The 19,409-nt window shown below is 35.6% G+C and overlaps 1 protein-coding gene and 1 pseudogene across 1 annotated transcript; one reads left to right on the top strand and one right to left on the bottom strand.

Annotated features, from left to right (window-relative positions):
- Positions 1–1,062: 1,062 nt before the first annotated feature.
- On the bottom strand, positions 1,063–11,168 carry LOC127904010 (uncharacterized; annotated as a pseudogene).
- Positions 11,169–15,211: 4,043 nt separating this feature from the next.
- On the top strand, positions 15,212–17,219 carry LOC7471845 (GDSL esterase/lipase At5g45670). Its single transcript, XM_024611538.2, has 5 exons — positions 15,212–15,559; positions 15,647–15,771; positions 15,871–16,116; positions 16,221–16,476; positions 16,678–17,219. Exons 1-5 carry the CDS (start codon positions 15,313–15,315, stop codon positions 16,899–16,901), a joined length of 1,098 nt encoding a protein of 365 aa, XP_024467306.2. The 5' UTR covers positions 15,212–15,312; the 3' UTR covers positions 16,902–17,219.
- The last annotated feature ends 2,190 nt before the right edge of the window (positions 17,220–19,409 follow it).

The raw sequence follows: 19,409 nt of genomic DNA, 5'->3' as shown, positions 1-19,409 counted from the left end.
GTAGATAAATAGCAATGGAAGTACTCGTGATTTCTCCTTCATGAAGCAATGCTTGGTCTCGAAATGTAGAGCTGGACTCTCTGTAGTTGCACTCCATTATTGACTTGAGTTGAAGTAAATAAATAGTCAAATTGAAGTGAGAAACTCATTAGTTTCGAGTGAAGAACTGCTGAAGCCATGTCGACCTCTAGGCTGGATACGTACTAACTAAAAACCAGCTGGGCAGAAAACTATTAATCATCCACCGGCATTTTCTTAATTTCCAGGACAGGGAAGCTGGCCTTGAAATGGTCTCACTTCACGATATTCAATATGTACACTATATCTAAAAAATGGATGGGATCATATAGAGAAAATCTTTGGAAGTAACTAGTTACTTCGTGTTTAATAACCATATTCTTGAGTCTACTGCCTTGATGAAGAAGATCCATGGGGTTTTATTTTAAAAAAAAAGATATATTAAATTCCCATTCCCTTAATGCTACCAGAACTGAAATTTGATTTTACAGTGATATCCATAATTACCATGTGATTTCATCATCCAAGTGAGTATTACTTATTAATATTATTGGGTTGTTAATTAGCTCATTTTGTGATTTATATTTTCAAGACAGCCACATAAATAGATGTATTGCAACGATTTTCCTGTAATGGCTCTGAGTAAAATCAATAAGCAGCTGCAGATTAGCTCTATAAAAAATAGGCCAACAGGATGATCTTCCCACACGATATATAATAATTGATATCAAGAAAGTGCCAGAGGGTGCTCGAAGAAAAGTAGCTGTGGTACAGGATCAACACAACAATGCAAGGTTAAGAATTCAAAAATAAAAAGAAGATTGAAAGGAAGATATACTTTTATTAAATGTTTCTCTTTAAAATCTTTTAGTTATTCTCTATATTTTATGTGTGTTAATAATGCTGAATTACAAGTTTTTTATAGACATAAAGTCCTAGACAATTAAGGAATTAAACTAATACAAATAAATCTTAATCTAAATAGAAATTGTATTCTACCAACTAAACCGGTCGACCGTTTCTGAATTTTTTAGAATCTAAAATCTAATTTACTTTCAACATCCCCCCTAAACTTAATTTCTTTATAACTCCCAACAAATCTCTTATTTTGATAAAAACATCATATTTGAGCGGCTTTATGAATATATCTGTGACTTTGTCCTGTGTCTTTACATACTTGACTTCAACTTTCTTGTTTGCAATGCAATCTCATAAGTTATGAAATCTTGTGTCAATATACTTACTTCTATCATAAAATACTGGATTCTTCGCTAATGCAATAACTGATGAGTTGTCCACATATATTTCAATATGCTTCTCTTGTGGCATTCACAATTCCTTCAATAATCTCCTTAACCATATGGAATTACAAACACATGATGTAGTAGCTATATATTCAACTTCACATGTTGACAAAGTGACTATAGATTGCTTCTTTGAACTCCATGTGAATGTTGTGTCTTCCATATAGAAAACAAAACTCGTAGTGCTCTTTCTATCATCTATATCTCCAGCACAATCACTATCACTATAACCCACAAGTTCAAAGTTATTAGAATAACCATAGAATAAGCCAAAATTAACAATACCTTTGATATACCGAAGAATTCACTTCAAAGCTTTGAAGTGTGTCATAGTAAGTGTCTTCATAAACCTACTCACAAGTCTCACTTTAAAAAGAATATCTAGATGAGTGCATGTCAAATATCTCAAAAGTCCAACTAAGCTCTTGAATGTTGTAGAGTTTATCCTCTCCCCTTCATCATTCTTTGACATCTTCACTTCACACTCAACTCGAGTGTTCACTTTTGCATAATCCTCTATCTTAAACTTCTTGAGAACCTCTCTTGCAAACTTCTCTTGATTCATAAAGATTCCATCTTCTTCTTGTTTGATCTCAAGCCCTAAGTATTAAGACATAAAATCAATATTTGTCATCTCAAACTCCTTGGTCATTGCTTGCTTGAAGTCTTCAAACATCGGATTATTTCCTGTAAAGAATAAGTCATCCACATACAAACATACAATAAGAGTATCTCCATTTTTTTTTTATCTTTACATAAATAGTATATTCATGGAGGCATTTAACAAATCCATTTTCTAAGAAATGGCCATCAATATGACTATACCAAGCCCTTGAGACTTGCTTCAATCCATACAAGGATTTATTCAACTTTAAAATCTTGTATCCATATTCCTTTACTTCATAAATCATAGGTTGTTCAATGTAGACCTTCTCTTTAAGAAAACCATTAAAAAAAAATTGATTTGACATCAATTTAATAGATTCTCCATCTATATTGGGAAACGGTGAAAATGATTAATTGAATAGTCTTCAATCTAGCAACGGGAGCAAAAACCTCATCATAGTCAATCTCATGCTTTTGACTATAGCCTTTTACTACTAACCTTACCTTGTATCTCTTCACCTTTTCTTTGGCATTCTTCTTTTCTTTGTAGATCCACTTGACACCTATTGGTTTTTTTCCATTTGGTCTAAGAATCAATCTTCATATGTCGTTTTCTCAATTGATGCAATCTTCTCATCTATAGCAATTATCCATTATACGTCCTTTATTGTTGTTTCAAACACTACAGGATCACATGTAGCTAGGTAACAATATAATGTTACATCATCATTGGATTAGTAACCTCATATAAGTCATTAAGACTCATCTTTCTTGGTGGACTTGGTGGAGTGCCACTATTTGAGTTTCTACCGGAAAAAAAAGAAGGAGAATGAGAAGGAGAAGTTGAGCTCATTGGTGTAGATGAAGGTGTAACTATATTTCCTTCTTTTTATCAAGAACCGGTAGGAAGTCATATTTTTCACCATCATTTTCCTTTCAATTTCATGCTCCTTCATTAAACTCAACATCTCTACTAATCACTATCTTTCCTTTATTAGAGTTATAAAACTTGTATCCTTTAGACTTTTGATCATAGCCCACAAAGATCATCTTTTTGCTTTTGTCATATAGCTTGATCATCTATATGCACATAGCCAATGCTTCCAAAAACTTTCAAATGAGAAACACTTGGCTTTCTTCTACTTCATGCTTCTTGTGGGGTCATGTTATTCAAACCTTTGGTAGGACATCTATTTGACAAGTAGATAGCACAATCTACAGCTTCAGTCCAAAACTCTTTAGACATCTTCTTGGTTTTGAGTATGCTTCTTGCCATGTTGAGGATCTTCTGTTATTTTTCTCTACCATGTCCTTTTGTTGTGGGAATCTAGGCATTGTTAGGAGTCTCTTTATACCATGATCTTCATAAAACTCATTAAAATTATTAGAACAAAATTCACCCCCTGTTCGTCCTACGTTATTTTATAGAATAACCACTTTCTTTTTCAAATAATGCCTTAAACTTCTTAAAGTAACTACATACATTAGATTTTTCTTTTAAGAAGTATACCCAAGTTTTTCTACTATAATCATTAATAAAAGTATAAAATATAGATTTTTACCAAACAAACATGGTTTGATAGGACCCCAAACATCGACATGTATTTCTTGAAGGGGTTGACTTATTCTTAATGTAAACTCTTTCAGAAAGCTTTTGTGAAATTGTTTGTCCACTGAACATTCTTCACATAACTGATTTGGATGTATAATTAATGGCAGACCCTTTAACATCTCATTTGTGACATCATCTTCAAGTTATCAAAGTTTTTATGCCCAAGTCTCATATGCCAAAACCAAGTCTCATCCTTCACATATGCATTTAGGCACATCTGTCTTTATGTTTAGTAAGAACACTTTATTTTTTGTCATGACTACCTTTGTAATCATAGCTTCTTTAGTGTCAAGTAATGTTAAAGTAAGATCTTTCATCTTAATCTCATATTCTCCAACAATTTTCCTAAGCTCAATATGTTGTTTTTTTACTGTTGGTATATAATAGACATCACCAATACATTGATGACTTTTATCTTTCAATTTAATCAAAATCGTACCTTTTCCTTTGATGGTAACCTTTGAATGATCCACAAATGTGATATTAGCTCTAATTACTTTATCAAGCTCCATGAACTTGTCTTTTTCTCCACACATATGGTTACTGGCTTCATTATCTAGGTTCCACATGTTCTTTTTATCTTGTATTCTCTCATTATGCACTAGTAGTAGGGTGGCTTCCTTCTCTTATTCTATCACAAGATTTGCATTCTCCTCAACCCTCTTGGTTGGACTCTAGCAATCCCTAGCATAATGACCTACTTTTTGATAATTATAGCATTTAACTTTTGATTTTTAAAACCTGGATCTCGAATTTCCACTATCAATGTAACCGGTCGACCGATTTGCTTCATGTGGTTGACTGGTTGACCTATTGAGGTTGCCTCGACCTCCTCTTCTAAATCTATATCATCCTTCTTTTTCTCTGATTTATCCTCATCCTCTACCCTCTTAGCAATATCCAGAACAATCTTGCTTAAAAAAAATATACTTGTGCACCCATGTCCTCTTAAATCTCATTGACTATTTACTTATGGGCTTGTAATTTTCCCATGAGACCTTGTATTGAAAGAACATCCATATTTTATGATTTCTTTATTATGACCACCACATAATGAAACTTTTTTTTGCAGCGAGCATTGGATATTCTTTGCCACACGTTTCTCTTCCATCTTCTCTTCATATCTCTTCATTTGATTGTATATAGCCAATACTCTTGCAAAGTATTCTGAAATGTTCTTCGATTCAAGCATATGTGACTTTTCAAAGTCACCACGTAGCTTTTGTAGACATACTTTTCTCATATTGTCAGTTTTTTGGTTTGATTCTTGCAAAACTTCTCATGCTTGCTTGGCGGTGGTTGCGTTGACCACTATCTCAAAAGTGGTATCATCTAGACATTGGTGGATGATTGTTAGTGCTTGTTAATCTTTCCTTCATGCCTTTTGCACGCCCTCCCTTTTAGCTGAAGTCAACGTTGCTCCAATTATAGGCTTTTCAAAGCCTTTTTCAACCATCTCTCATACATCTTGAGAACCTAGCCAAGTTTTTACTCGAATACATCAAGTTTCATAGTTGTCTTTTGTCAACCTATAATATTGAAGTGGGAAGTTTGGATTGACCATGTCCACTACAAGATTTCACAGTTTTACCGACGACAAAATTCCGTCGGTGTGTGATTAGAAGTTCGTCGGTGATTTTTTTACCGACGGAATACTTCCGTCGGCTTTACCTTCGTCGGTGATTCCTCATTTCGTCGGTATATCAATCGGAAAAACAAAAAAATCATTTACCGACGGTTTTACAGACGGAACGTGCGCGCCAAAAAAAAAATTCCCGCTTGAAATATACCGACGGATTTTCATTCCGTCAGTGAAATTTAAATTACCGACGGAAAATATCCGTCGTTACATCGGTCGGTGAATGTATGAAATACCGACGGAATATTTCCGTCTGTAAATTCGTCGGTACTGGTGGAAGCTACTGTTAAATGGAGACGGATTAATTCTGTCGGTAAGTCTGTCGGTGAAAGTTTAAAATACCGACCGAATTCATCCGTCGGTAAAATCCTTGGTAATAGTTTTTTTCTTAATTTGTTTTTAAAAAATTATTTAGGATATATAATATAATACTATATAAATTAATTGTTATACAAACCAATTATGCAAATAAAATTTTTATTAAACATAAAAAAAAAACAAAGTTAAATAATATTCATTACAAACTGAATATGTTTCAAGAAAAATAATAAATGAAGTTTTAAAGGTAAATAATGTTGATTACAAATTAATATAAAGATGATGGAGCTTGAGGAGGAGGAGGAGATCCTGGCGGAGGCTGGTGGTTATACGGCCAAAAAGGATTAGGCGCACATGTTCCGCTATTTGACAATTTCATAATCATTTCGTAAAGCTGGTCATAAGCCGCTTTTTGCTGTTCATGAGCCGCTTCATACTCCGCTTTTTGTTGTGCTTGAGACACTTTGAATTGCTCAGACTCCGCTCTTTGTTGTGCATGAGACGCTTTGAGTTGTGCGTACTCTGCTTGTAGGTTGTCGTATTTCTCGTTGAGTTGTTGCAAAGCCACGAACTCCTTAGATTGGGAGCTCCCAACGGTTGAAACACTACGGGTCGACCGCAAGTTGTCGGCCGTAGTGTTGGAGAGCCCGTAAACCCGATTTTTATCTGGTCCACCTGACGAGCCAACCTCCATCCACAAATCCGGATCGAATTCCGGATGGGTCAAAGTATCGTCCCCGTATCTCTCCCTCAACCGATTATTATAGGTCTCCTGAAAATAAAATAAAAAAAGTAATCATCATATTCAATACAATAAACATAATAACTTACAAAATAAAATGGTTGAACAAACATACCACGAAATGCTGAGCACGGTTATCAACGAATTGTTGCGCCCCCTTCTGGCGGTCTTGACTCCGCACGTGCGTCTCCACAAACAGCTCCATCGGGCTCGGCTCACGTCCAAGAGACACAGCCTATAATAAAAAAAGATATATTAACAACAACTGAATTTAACGATATATTTCATTTAAATTAATCTTACCATCCGTTTCGTATGTGCAGCAAACGGAACGGAGCCGCCAGTGTGAGTTGTCACCCCGCCATGAATTGGCCGATTCCGGTTGCCAGCACCGGACTGTGAGCGTCGTGTGAACCGCTCAGACATCACGTGCTCAAGATAGTGCGGCCATATATCTTCCGGGATGTATATCGGTTTGAAATCCCTCCAAACCGCAACATCGTTCCAGCCTTGGAAACCCCTTTCCCTCGCGATTTTTTTTGCCTTTTTCTGTGCTTCATACCAAAAATCACGCAACCTGCTTCACGCAACCAAAAATTACATTTCGAAACATAAATTTTTGTCTAAAAAAAATCCTGTATTGTTTTCGATCTTACCTAGTTGCCGCGTGATTTTCCCACACCCTCCTCACAACAGCGTTATGCTCAATGTCCCAGCAGAATTTGTGCTTTGTATAAATAAACAAGTTTAAATAAAAATAATACAATTATATTAATAAGCTGAAAATTATAAATTAATACCAACCTCAAACCTGTTAAACCATGCATTGATTTGAGGCATCCATTCAGGATGCTTGGATATCTGACTCCATTGAAACAATGAAATCTCCATCGACGATTTAAACGCCGATGATATTACTCGGGCGGCTTCAATGTTTGTGAACCTGAAAATAAATGAAATAAATTCAATAGTGATTACTTGATAAATTATGTTGTAATTTTTTAAAAAAAAAACTAAAACCTTAACAAACTTACATTGAAAGGTCGTCCTTCCACTGTGCCTCGTACTTGCGGGTAAATTGATTCCGCTGCGAAGGCACGCCGCCTCTGCGCTGTGAAGTACCGCTGGAAGAGGCAGCATCGGTTGACGGCGCAGGTGCCTCTTCTTGAGAGGCACCTAAGGAAATATCATCCTCGCTGCTAGACGAACTAGTTGCGACCGCACCTGAACGACCAGCTCTGGTTTTCATTCTACGCATCTACACAATTTGATACAAATAATTATATAATTAAATTCAAATGTAAAAAAAAAAATTCGACAGCACCTTCCCTATACCGGATACTACCCAAATCCACAAACCTGCACATATTAACAATAGCCACAACCAATTTACACAATCTATACTAATTATTCCAACATATTCAATTACTAATTCTAAGGTAAATTCAACATTAAGAATTACAATTCAAGTAATTATTCAATAATTATGCCAATACAACAAAACAATAAAAAAAAAAAACTCTATAATAACAATCAAAATAAATGGAAAAAATTAAACACAAAGCATGCAATAATAGAGTAAAACTAATAATTATTCCAACATATTCAATTACTAATTCTACGGTAAATTCAACATTAACAATTACAATTCAAGTAATTATTCAATAATTATGCCAATACAACAAAACAATAAATTAAAAAAAAAACTCTAGAATAACAATCAAAATAAATGGAACAAATTAAACACAAATCATGCAATAATAAAGTAAAATTAATAATTATTCCAACATATTCAATTACTAATTCTATGGTAAATTCAACATTAACAATAAAAATTCAACAAATTAACTAATAATAATTATGCCAATACAACAATAAAAAATATTCAAAAAAAAAAACTATATACTTTAGCAATGAATTATGCAAAAAAAACTATAGACTTTATCTACATTACAAAAAATACACCAAAACAAAAAAAATAACCAAAACAATAGCAAAAAAAAACTATTAAAGTAAAATGAAATAGAGAAAACACTAACCTTTTAAACTGATGAAGATGATGAAGAAAACTTGCTAGAGATTGGAGGTGAAAGCTTTGAAGAATGGAGAGGAAAAAAATCAAAAGCTTAAGGTGAGAAACGAAGGAGAAGAAAAAATGAACTGAACGGGCGGTCACTTAAACTTATATGGCAGTTTTACCGACGGCTTCACCGACGGATATAAAATTAATTATTATTTTAATTTATTCCGTCGGTGATGTGTTAAAAATCTGTCGGCAAAGTTTGAATTTCGCACCAAAATTTTTAATGACCCTCCATATTTTTCGTGGTCCGTCGGTAATTCCGTCGGCAATATTACGCGGTCAGAGGCGCATTTAATGCGCAACCCTTTGAAATTCGCGCAGTCCGTCGGTAATGTTGTCGGTAAAATTGAACCGCCGACAACTTACCGACGTATTTAAATTCGTCGGTGTAGCCGTCGGTGATGTGGTGGCATTTCAAGTAATTATTTTCGAACTCTCTGTGAAACACCGACGGACTAATTCTGTCGGTATGGCCGTCTGTAATCGGGTGGCATTTCAAGTAATTATTTTCAAACTCTCTGTGAAATGCCGACGGACTTAAGGCCGTCGGTGTGGCCGTCGGTGATCTGGTGGCATTTCAAGTAATTATTTTCGAACTCTCTGTGAAATGCCGACGGACTTAAGGCCGTCGGTGTGGCCGTCGGTGATCTGGTGGCATTTCAAGTAATTATTTTCGAACTCTCTGTGAAATGCCGACGGACTTAAAGCCGTCGGTGTGGCCGTCGGTGATCTGGTGGCATTTCAAGTAATTATTTCATGTCACAAAATATATCATCAATCATAATTGTGGCATTTCAACTAATTATTTCAAGTAATAAATATTTTGTGTTTCAAAATATATATATCATTCATAATCTAAATTACATGTAAAAAAGGGTTTTACATAGGGCTTCATTTTGGTAGTTAGTCAGAATTTTCTTCTTCTTCGTCATCAATTGAATTGTCATCACCTTCATCGCAATCTTCAATATGAATATCATCTTCTTCATCGATATTTGGTTGTTCGCTAGAGCTCAAAACAAAATTCAACTCATCTGCGTCAACATCAACAAGACTATCATCGAAAACACGAAAATTTGAATTTTCTTTCAATTCAATTGAAGGAGCAACTCGATATGGTTCAACCACCTCACTAACTTGAAAGACTTCATCTCGCACACTTGTGTCTTCGTTCTCATCCTGAACAACCTCGACACGACCCCGGGGTTTCGTTTTTAAAACGGACAACCAATCCACTCTTGATCGATCCTTTCTAAATGAAGGGGTGTATGTGTAATAAACTTGTTGACATTGCTTTGTGAAAACAAAGACATCGTTTATGTTGCGGAGTCTAGCTTTTGAGTTGATTTCGACCAGACCATAGTGCGGATCAACTCTGATTCCTCTGTCAGTCGTGTCATACCAATAGCATTTGAATAAAAACACTATATTCTGCTCGTTATGATATTGCAGTTCGACGACCTCTTCTAATCTACCATAGTAGTCAACTTCTAACTCACTACTAGTGGATCCCTTAACACAAACACCGCTGTTGTATGTCTTTCTTCCTTGCCCGTATTCTTCAGTATGGAAAACATATCCATTGACAAAATACCCGTTGTAGCACTTACATTTTCTTTCAGGCCCCAGGCTTAGTAAAGACAATGACTTAGGTGCACTCCTTCCCATTTGATAAACCTTGCATGTAATGTACATCAATAAACAGTAAATGAACGAGAATCTCGTAATGACATGCATACGTACAGTAATTTTGCAAGTTAGAATGAGTTTGTGATAGTGCTTACATGTGTTCTGAACCACGTGGCAAACTGCTTATCTTGTAATTGAAAGATCTGGGATTCAGTCAGCTGTGAGTTATTGGAGAGCAAATATTGACGATGTTGCCTGCAAGTGATAATGAGTGTATGATATTACAATATATAATTAACAGTATATTACTAACAAAGTTTAATTAGTATAAACTTACTGAATAAAAGGTCTCAGCTCATCACAGTTAAATAGAATATAGTTGTGTGCTTGTTTGAACTCTATTTCCGACAAATATCTTCCTCTTACGGCATTTTTAGGTGTGGGTCGTCCAGTATTGGAGAATATTGACAAGTTCCCACTGGAAGGCACTTCACCGCCATCATCATGCCGTGGAACGCGATTGATTCTCGTTCTCAGATGAGGTTCGAAATAGTACGAGATAAATGTTGAGATCTCCTCAACAATATAGGCCTCACATATCGAAGCCTCAACATGCGCCTTGTTCTTAACCTTTTTCTTGAGATTAAACAAGTACCTGCATTGAAATATTAATCAAGTATTTTCAATTAAGAAAAACATATAAAATACTTTTATATATGAATTACATTGCAACTGTAATATCTAACCGTTCGAATGGGTACATCCATCTATATTGGACCGGTCCTCCAGCTTTTGCCTCGAACGGTAGATGTATAGGGAGATGCTCTATTGAGTCAAAAAATGATGGAGGGAATATCATCTCAAGTTTGCATAGTGTCTCGACGATATTCGTTTGAAGCCTCTCAATGTGATCAACATTCAACTTGCTGGAGCATATATCTCTGAAGAAATGACTGATCTCCGTGAGTGCATCCCATATTCCCTTTGGCAACAAATCACGAAAAGCTAATGGGATGAGTGTTTGCATAAACACGTGGCAGTCATGACTCTTTATTCCATACAATCTGCAATCCTCTATATTAACCAGCCTTGATATGTTCGATGCATGTCCATCCGGAAAACGCAGACTCTTAAGCCATTTGTAGACTAGCAGTTGTGCGTTTTTCTCTAACACGAAGCTTGCTCTTGGTTTTGCGACCCGTGACTCATCATAAACCAACTCCATATTTTTTCGGTTACAGTATAAAGCTATATCCAATCTAGACTTGATGTTGTCCTTTGTCTTCCTCTTCACATCCATGACGGTGTTGAAAATATTCTCAAACATGTTCTTTTCGATGTGCATGACGTCAAGGTTATGGCGAAGCAGATTGGTCTTCCAATAAGGAAGCTCAAAAAAGATACTTCGCTTTACCCAATTATGGGTCAAACCAAAACCAGGAAACTTTTGCTTTCCTGATTGAAGGCCAAACACAATGTCACCGTACTCTGAGACAACATTATGCAATTCTTCACCAGAAAGACGCGGGGATGCAACATCTTTTTCAACTCTGCCAACAAAGAAATCTTTTATGTTCTTTCTGTACCTGTGATGAAGTGGCAAGAAGCGACGGTGACAGTAAAAAAAAGAAGCTTTACCTCCATTTACTAGCGTGAATGCCTTGTTGTTTTCCATACAGTATGGACATGCGAGTTTCCCATGCGTGCTCCAACCAGAAAGCATTCCATAAGCAGGAAAATCATTGATAGTCCACATCAATGCCGCCCTCATAAGGAAATTTTGTTTCCTCGATATATCATAAGTCAGAGCTCCGGAAGACCACAACTGCGCCAACTCATCAATCAACGGTGGAAGACAAACATCTATATTCCGCCCCGGGCTTCTTGGACCGGGTATGACAGTAGATAAAAACATGAACTCCGGCCTCATACACATTCCCGGTGGCAAGTTATAAACTGTGAGTATGACCGGCCAACAAGAATAAGGAGCAGCAAATGACCCAAATGGGTTGAATCCGTCTGTACACAACCCAAGACGCACATTCCTTGATTCAGCTAAAAAGTGAGGATGAACACTGTTAAAGCGTTTCCACGCTTCGCCGTCAGAAGGATGAACCATCACTCCATCAACCGCATGGTGTGCTTGGTGCCATGTCATGTGCTCAGCAGTCCTTGGTGACATGAATAACCTCTGCAGTCTAGGTGTGATCGGGAAGTATCTAAGTTTTTTATATGCCACTAGAGTCTTTCCCCTGCCAGTTCTAGGTTTGTAACGGGAATGCCCGCATGTCATGCACTCAGTCATCTCAGCATTTTCAAGGTAGTATAACATGCAGAAGTTAGGGCACATGTCAATTTTCTGGTATCCTAAACCGAGAGGTTTCATCATGGACTTCGCAGCATAGAAGTTCTCTTTCAGCCTGTTCCCTTCAGGTAAAATGCTTCTTGCCCATTCAATAATCTTGTCATACCCGGCCTCACTCAACCCGTGATCTGACTTGATGGTGAACACCTGTGCTACGGCCGATAATTTACTGTGGTTCGTGCAGCCATCCCATAATGGTTCGTCAGAATCTTTCAACAAATCAAAAAACCTAGCTGCATCTACATTAGGTTCTTCTTCTACGATTGGACATTGACTGCCATTACCTTGATTCATTCTCATTGCATCCATAACCATATTTCTGTAAGGATTAGAGTTGTCATTTGTCGTTTCATGCACGTTACTAGCACTAGAAGTAGACCCAACCACCGTTTCTTCCATTCTCCTCTCACTCTCGCTAACAAATACTTCTCCATGTGCATACCAACACTGGTAATTCTCCATAAACCCTTTGTGTAGAAGATGCATCATTACAACATCTGGATGCAGATACTTTTTATTTTCACACTTCCTGCATGGACACCTAATACCGCCTCCAGTAAAATTTCTGGGAATAGATGTTACGAAATTAATAAAACCCTGAACCCCATTACAATAATCCATCCTCCGCAATCCTTGGGGTGAATCTCGATACATCCATGAACGATCATCCATGACTTATATCGAACCTCTATAAAATTATGATGACATCATGTATTAATTAACTAAGTTAGGTAAATAAACTTGTACAAATATTACTTTAACTCGAGATTATCCAACAAACCAATCACAACTTCTCATAAATATTAAATATTCATTATCATTTATCAACGTCCATACGAATTAAAAAATATAAATTTACAGAAATTACCACTCCACAATACCATTGATAAAACTTTAAACGGGCCCATTAAGCAACCTATTAATTATTTCAAAATAGCACATGTAATTCGGTAATTCCATAAAGAAATAACAATTTACAAACAAATACAATCTTACAAAATCTAAAACAAACCATAACAGGTACAAAATTATACATTCATATACTACAAGTTTGTTTGAGAAATAACAATAAAACATGTACATCTACTAACAAAATACATATACTAAAAAAACAATAAAATTGACATTTAATTAAATGTTAAAATTTAAAAAGATATAATTACTTACAAAAATTGATAAAATCCGTCGGTAAATCAGAACACGCGCGGATGCTGTGACCACAAAACTTCAAGAAATATAACTTGTTGTGCTGATATGAGGAAGATTTTTTTTTTTTTTGGGGGGGAGGGGGGGCTGGTTGTTTGCAGATGGGGAGAGTTGGGATGAGGAAGAAGAAGGAGAAATAGGGGATGAGAGGGTCGGCAGAGCTGTCATATATTAACTTTTTCCGACAGTTTTACCGACGGACACTCCGTCGGTTATTACGCCGGTGATTCTGACGGAAACATAGACATGTCACCGTACGGATCTGCCATTTCAAATCCCTCGGTGAGTCCGTCGGAAATTTAAACGGCGAACCGGTCACATCACTTTACGGGCACTCTACGGGCAGTCGTTTTTGAATCCGTTGGTGATTCCGTCGGAACAAAAAAAACCCGCCAAAACCTCCACGTCAGTGACCCGCCTTTTTTTAAATTCGGAAACTTTTCCGTCCGTAATTCAGTCGGTAAATACCGACGGAAAATTTCCGTCGGTATTTACCGACTGAATTACGAACGGAAAAGTTTTCGTCGGTTTTTACCGACTGAATTACGGATGGAAAGTGGCCGTCGGTAATTTCGACCTCAAAATACCGACAGAAAATATTCCGTCGGTAAATCCGTTGGTATTTAGCGAATTTCTGGTAGTGGTCAAATAATCACACCTAAGCTGTGATACCACTTGTTGGAAGAAAAGCAGTTGTGATATAAGATCAACACAACAATGTAAGGTCAAGAACTCAAAAATAAGAAGATTGAGAGTAAGATATACTTTTTAATAAGTGTTTCTCTCCAAACTCTCTTAGTTATTCTCTCTATTTTATGTTTATTAATAATGTTGAATTATAAGCCTTTTTTATAATCATAAAGTCCTAAACAATTAAAGAATTAAACTAATACAAGAAAATCATAATCTGAAGATGAATTATATTCTGTCGACTAAGCCGATCGATCATTTATGAATTTTTCAGAATTCCAGATCCAGTTTACTTTCAACAAAAGGTAAATGAGAAAGAAGATTAAATATGAAATGGATAATTTACTAACAATAGCAAAATATTCAAGGACGTTAATTACAAGGAAATCTTCAAGTTATTATAATTAAATGGGGAAAAGAAAGATTAAAAAGAATCCTCTTCTGCACATATATTTATTTAATTTTCTTTAAGTTATGATAGGTCTAGGAACTTTATCAAGAAACACCAGCCCTGCCCCGAGGGCAAAGGCGAAACTGGATGATATATACAAAACCCTGCAGCCGACTGCCAACCAAGATAAACAAGCACCATAGCAAGAGTTTAGCAAAATACTAATTGTTTATTTATAACGACAGTGATTTTGTTGCCGATTGTAATTAAGGCTATTTGACATAAATGATTATATATGATTATGACCAAAGTCCATCACCGACTGTAATATTAATTACTGGCCGGTAGCAATGGTGTTCAGTCAACGGTTTGATACATTTCACAAGAAATACCGAGCTTGCAGAGTGAAATGCAGCTATCTCCGCCGTCCTTTGCCATGCACATCCGCGTGACATTAATGCAACCAACAACTTCTTCAACTGTAAAAGCGACAACAAGAGCCCACTAGTCTATCACTCTTTTTTAATTTATTTGTTTTTTTTTTTAATCTCTTGACTCTGTCCCCTTCGTGATCACTCCATCTATATATAGTTGCATAGCTTGCATTGAAATTCCTCACACATACCTCCTCCACAGAACATTTCAAGCACCTCACGCCCTTCCTTACCTTTTACTGATCATTCCTTGCATTAAACTTTTTGATTAATTAATGGAGGCAGTGCAGAAGAAATGGTGGGTGGTGTGTGTGGTTTTTTTAGTCTTGCTTTCAGTAAAATATGGGGCTAGAGCGCAACAAGTTCCTTGCTACTTCATTTTCGGGGATTCTTTGGTCGATAATGGCAATAATAATCAACTTTCATCTTTGGCTAAAGCTAATTATATGCCTTATGGGATTGACTTCCCTCGTGGACCTACCGGAAGGTTTTCCAATGGTAGAACAACAGTTGACGTTATTGGTAAGTCCCAGCTCTCACTCCCTCTCACTACATGCTACTCTTACTTCCCATACATGCAACTAACAGATGCTGCTACTTTTCTAACAGCTGAACAATTGGGTTTCCGCAACTACATTCCACCTTATGCTACAGCAAGGGGCCGAGATATACTCGGGGGAGTGAATTATGCATCAGCAGCAGCTGGAATTAGAGAGGAAACAGGCCGACAACTGGTAATTATTAATCAACTACTAATTAGATAGCATTAAAATGTCCTTATAGCTCAATTGTCACATGCATGATTTTGCTAATTTTTCCCTTTTCTTTTTCAGGGAGATCGAATCAGTTTTAGCGGACAAGTACGAAACTACCAAAATACTGTCTCACAAATTGTGAACATACTGGGTGATAAGAACACGACAGCAAATTATCTTAGCAAGTGCATATTATCGATTGCACTAGGCAGCAATGACTACCTTAACAATTATTTCATGCCTCAGCTTTACTCATCTAGCCAGCAATATACACCAGAGCAATATGCCAACGTTCTTATCCAACAATATACTCAACAATTAAGGGTCAGTTTATCTATCTATATTCATAGTTAATGATATTTGATAGGGTGTCATTTCAAGAAACCAAGAGCTATTTATTTATTTTTATTTTTTTTAATTTGGTGCAGATTTTGTACAACAATGGAGCCAGGAAGTTTGCCTTGATTGGACTGGGTCAGATTGGCTGCAGCCCAAGTGAACTGGCCCAAAATAGTCCTGATGGGAGAACATGTGTTCAGAGAATTAATTCTGCCAACCAGATTTTCAATGACAAGCTCAGATCTCTTGTTGCTCAATTCAACGGAAATACTCCTGATGCAAGATTTATCTACATCAATGCTTATGGAATTTTTCAGGATTTAATAACCAGACCTGCTGCTTTTGGTAAATATCCAGTAAACCCTTTTAACGCATTATCACTCTTAGCAGTCCTTTATGGCTGCCTGCTTGGTACTCCTAGCGAATCAATTTATTATTAAACTGCTTCGAAGACACCCTGCTCATGAAATTCTTAAAATAAAAATTACTTAAACTACGTGCAAGGCATACGTTAGTTGCTAAAAACACTTTGTTGGTTAATTTCAGGCTTTACGAACACAAACACTGGATGCTGCGGTGTTGGAAGGAATAATGGACAGATTACATGTCTACCTTTACAAGCTCCTTGCCGGAACAGAAACCAATACGTGTTTTGGGATGCGTTTCACCCGACTGAGGCTGTAAACTTAATTATTGGAAGGAGATCTTACAGTGCACAATCGGCATCCGATGCTTACCCTTACGATATCCGCCAGCTGGCTCAGCAATGAAGACGAAGCTGATGGTTGTGGTGAGATGATCAGTTAAAGATCATATCCCCAAGAATTTTTATTTCTGTTTACTATATAATGTTTGTCGCTTTTAATGTTGTAGTCCATTGTTCTATATATGGGCAGTTCTTAAGTGTAAACAAGTTAAGATTTCGAGTCTTGTCTACGTACTGAATTTAGTGCATTCCTACAAACTAGTAAGGAGTATGAGATTCTGAAACCATTTAATTAGTAGAATCTTAGAAGTTGATTGAGAATCTATTTTCTAGGGTTTTTTTTATGTCGTCTCGGTTAATAAGATTTTGATTTTGTGTCAAAGGTTGGATAGCAAGTGTGAAATGTGCAACTTATATTCCAAATTTAAATTCTAGAATTTCACCATAATTCTAGATTTTTAATTTCATACTCGTAGCAATACTAGAATATAATTTAATACACAAGAAGTAATCATATGAATATAAATAAAAAACTTTAACTATTCATAATTAAAAAATTTATATTCATCAGATAATCTTTGCTTTGATTACAACCACATACTAGAATATCTTGATGAACATAAACTAATAATTTTTGTGTTTTTCTTTTTTTTTTCTTGAAAATGAATATTATAAGCATATTAGATTACAAGTTTATTGATTATTAGTGTACTTATTATTGCCAATAAATTACTTGTTTACTAGTTACTACCTAATAGTAAACAAGTTTTGAAGTTCCAGTAAACTTGATTGAAATATAATATTGTAGTTGTTGTTGATTTGTTAAGATGATGTTGTCTTTCTAATTCTCCTCTAATTCTTTCTTCAACCTTCTTTAAATAAATAAAAAATATAGAAAACCATCATATAACCTCCCATCTTCTTCCTTCTTTTTTGTTTTAAAGATGCATGATTTTAACTGCTCTTCTCAACTAATCTCCGTACCATGTCATTTTTTCTTTGATAAATCTAGACTATTTCTACCATGCATGCCTCCCAATTCTCCTTCCATTTTATCTAAATTTCATCATTCCCTTGTGTAATATCTACTCAACTTATAACCAAATCATGTATTTTTTATTTAGCCCAAACTTCATTATATACTCGTCAAATGTATCATTCCCTAGCATAATTTCTGCTTTCATGTTAAATTTAAGATGTCTAGCTATAGCTATAAATTATAAATTTACTGTAGAATTTTAGAGAAATAACTTTTGGCCTGAATCATCAGCTTGAATTAAAATGTAATTGCTAGCTCAAACAATTTAACAAATGCGGTTGACTCTGAGTTCCCTCTTGGTGAATTGCCAATTTAGGTTGACCAGAAAAACCAAACAGCACTAGTGGCTAGTCCAACGTCCACAAGTAGCATAACCATCATTTTTCTGTAATATTTAATTTATAACATGAAGAGTGACCCTCCTCTCTCTCTTTCTCATTTCTTCTTCTTCCTCTAATTGTATTTATTTTTAAATTGATTAAATTTATTTTGAATTTGTAACTTAGGTGTTTTGTGATGAAATAAATAATGACTTATTTAATAGATCTGTTTTATATTTTGTCAATTTTATTGTTGAGTTGAGATTTTTGGTAAATGTATAGAAATTTGAATTTATATAGATAATTGATTATGAATTAGTTTTACTATTAAATTTGATTGAATAAGTTTGAGTTAAACCAATGTTCTGTTATTTATTTAGTTTACGTAATTAATTAATACATGTTGTCATCAGTATTCTATATAGGTTTGACATAAGTAATGGATAATCATTCATGGATGTATCGAAATTCACCCGAAGGATTGCATAGGATGAATTATTGTAATGGAGTTCAATGTTTTATTAATTACACACTATCTAATTTAAGAAATATTAGTGGAAATGGTATTAGATGCCCATGTAAGATGTGTAAAAATAAAAAGTTTTTTAATCCAGATGTTGTAACGATGCATATTTTAGAAAAAAGGGTTCATGAAGAGATACATGTGTTGGTTTACAAATAGAGAACCATATGTTCCTCACGAGACCATGATAAAAAAGATAGTTGGGTTAACTTCTAGTTCTAGCAACATGTATGAAATTATAGATGATAATAATAATTCTTATAAGAATATGGTTATGGATGCGATGAAAGTAAATTAGGGTTATGCCGGTCAATGTCCAATAGTAGATGAAGAATTTAATGTAAACACGGCCAGGTTTTTTGATCTTTGAAAGACTCTGACGAACAATTATGGGATAGGTGCACAAATCATAGTAAATTATCGGTCATTGCACATGTGTTCACCATTAAGTCAGATCATAGGTTGAGTGAGGTCAATTACGACATAATTGTTGAATGAGCGAAAAGCATTTCACCTGAAGGGAATAGGATGAAAGAGAACTCTTATACTACTACATCCATTATGAAACCCTATAACCTAGGATACCAGAAAATTGATATGTGTCCAAACTTCTGCATGTTATACTATCTTGAAAATGCATAGTTGACCGAGTGTAGAACATGGGGGCATGCTCATTATAAATCCAAAAAT

The sequence above is a fragment of the Populus trichocarpa genome, chromosome 11, assembly GCF_000002775.5.
Source record: "Populus trichocarpa isolate Nisqually-1 chromosome 11, P.trichocarpa_v4.1, whole genome shotgun sequence".
Lineage (NCBI taxonomy): Eukaryota > Viridiplantae > Streptophyta > Magnoliopsida > Malpighiales > Salicaceae > Populus > Populus trichocarpa.
This window is presented reverse-complemented; position numbering and strand designations above follow the sequence as displayed.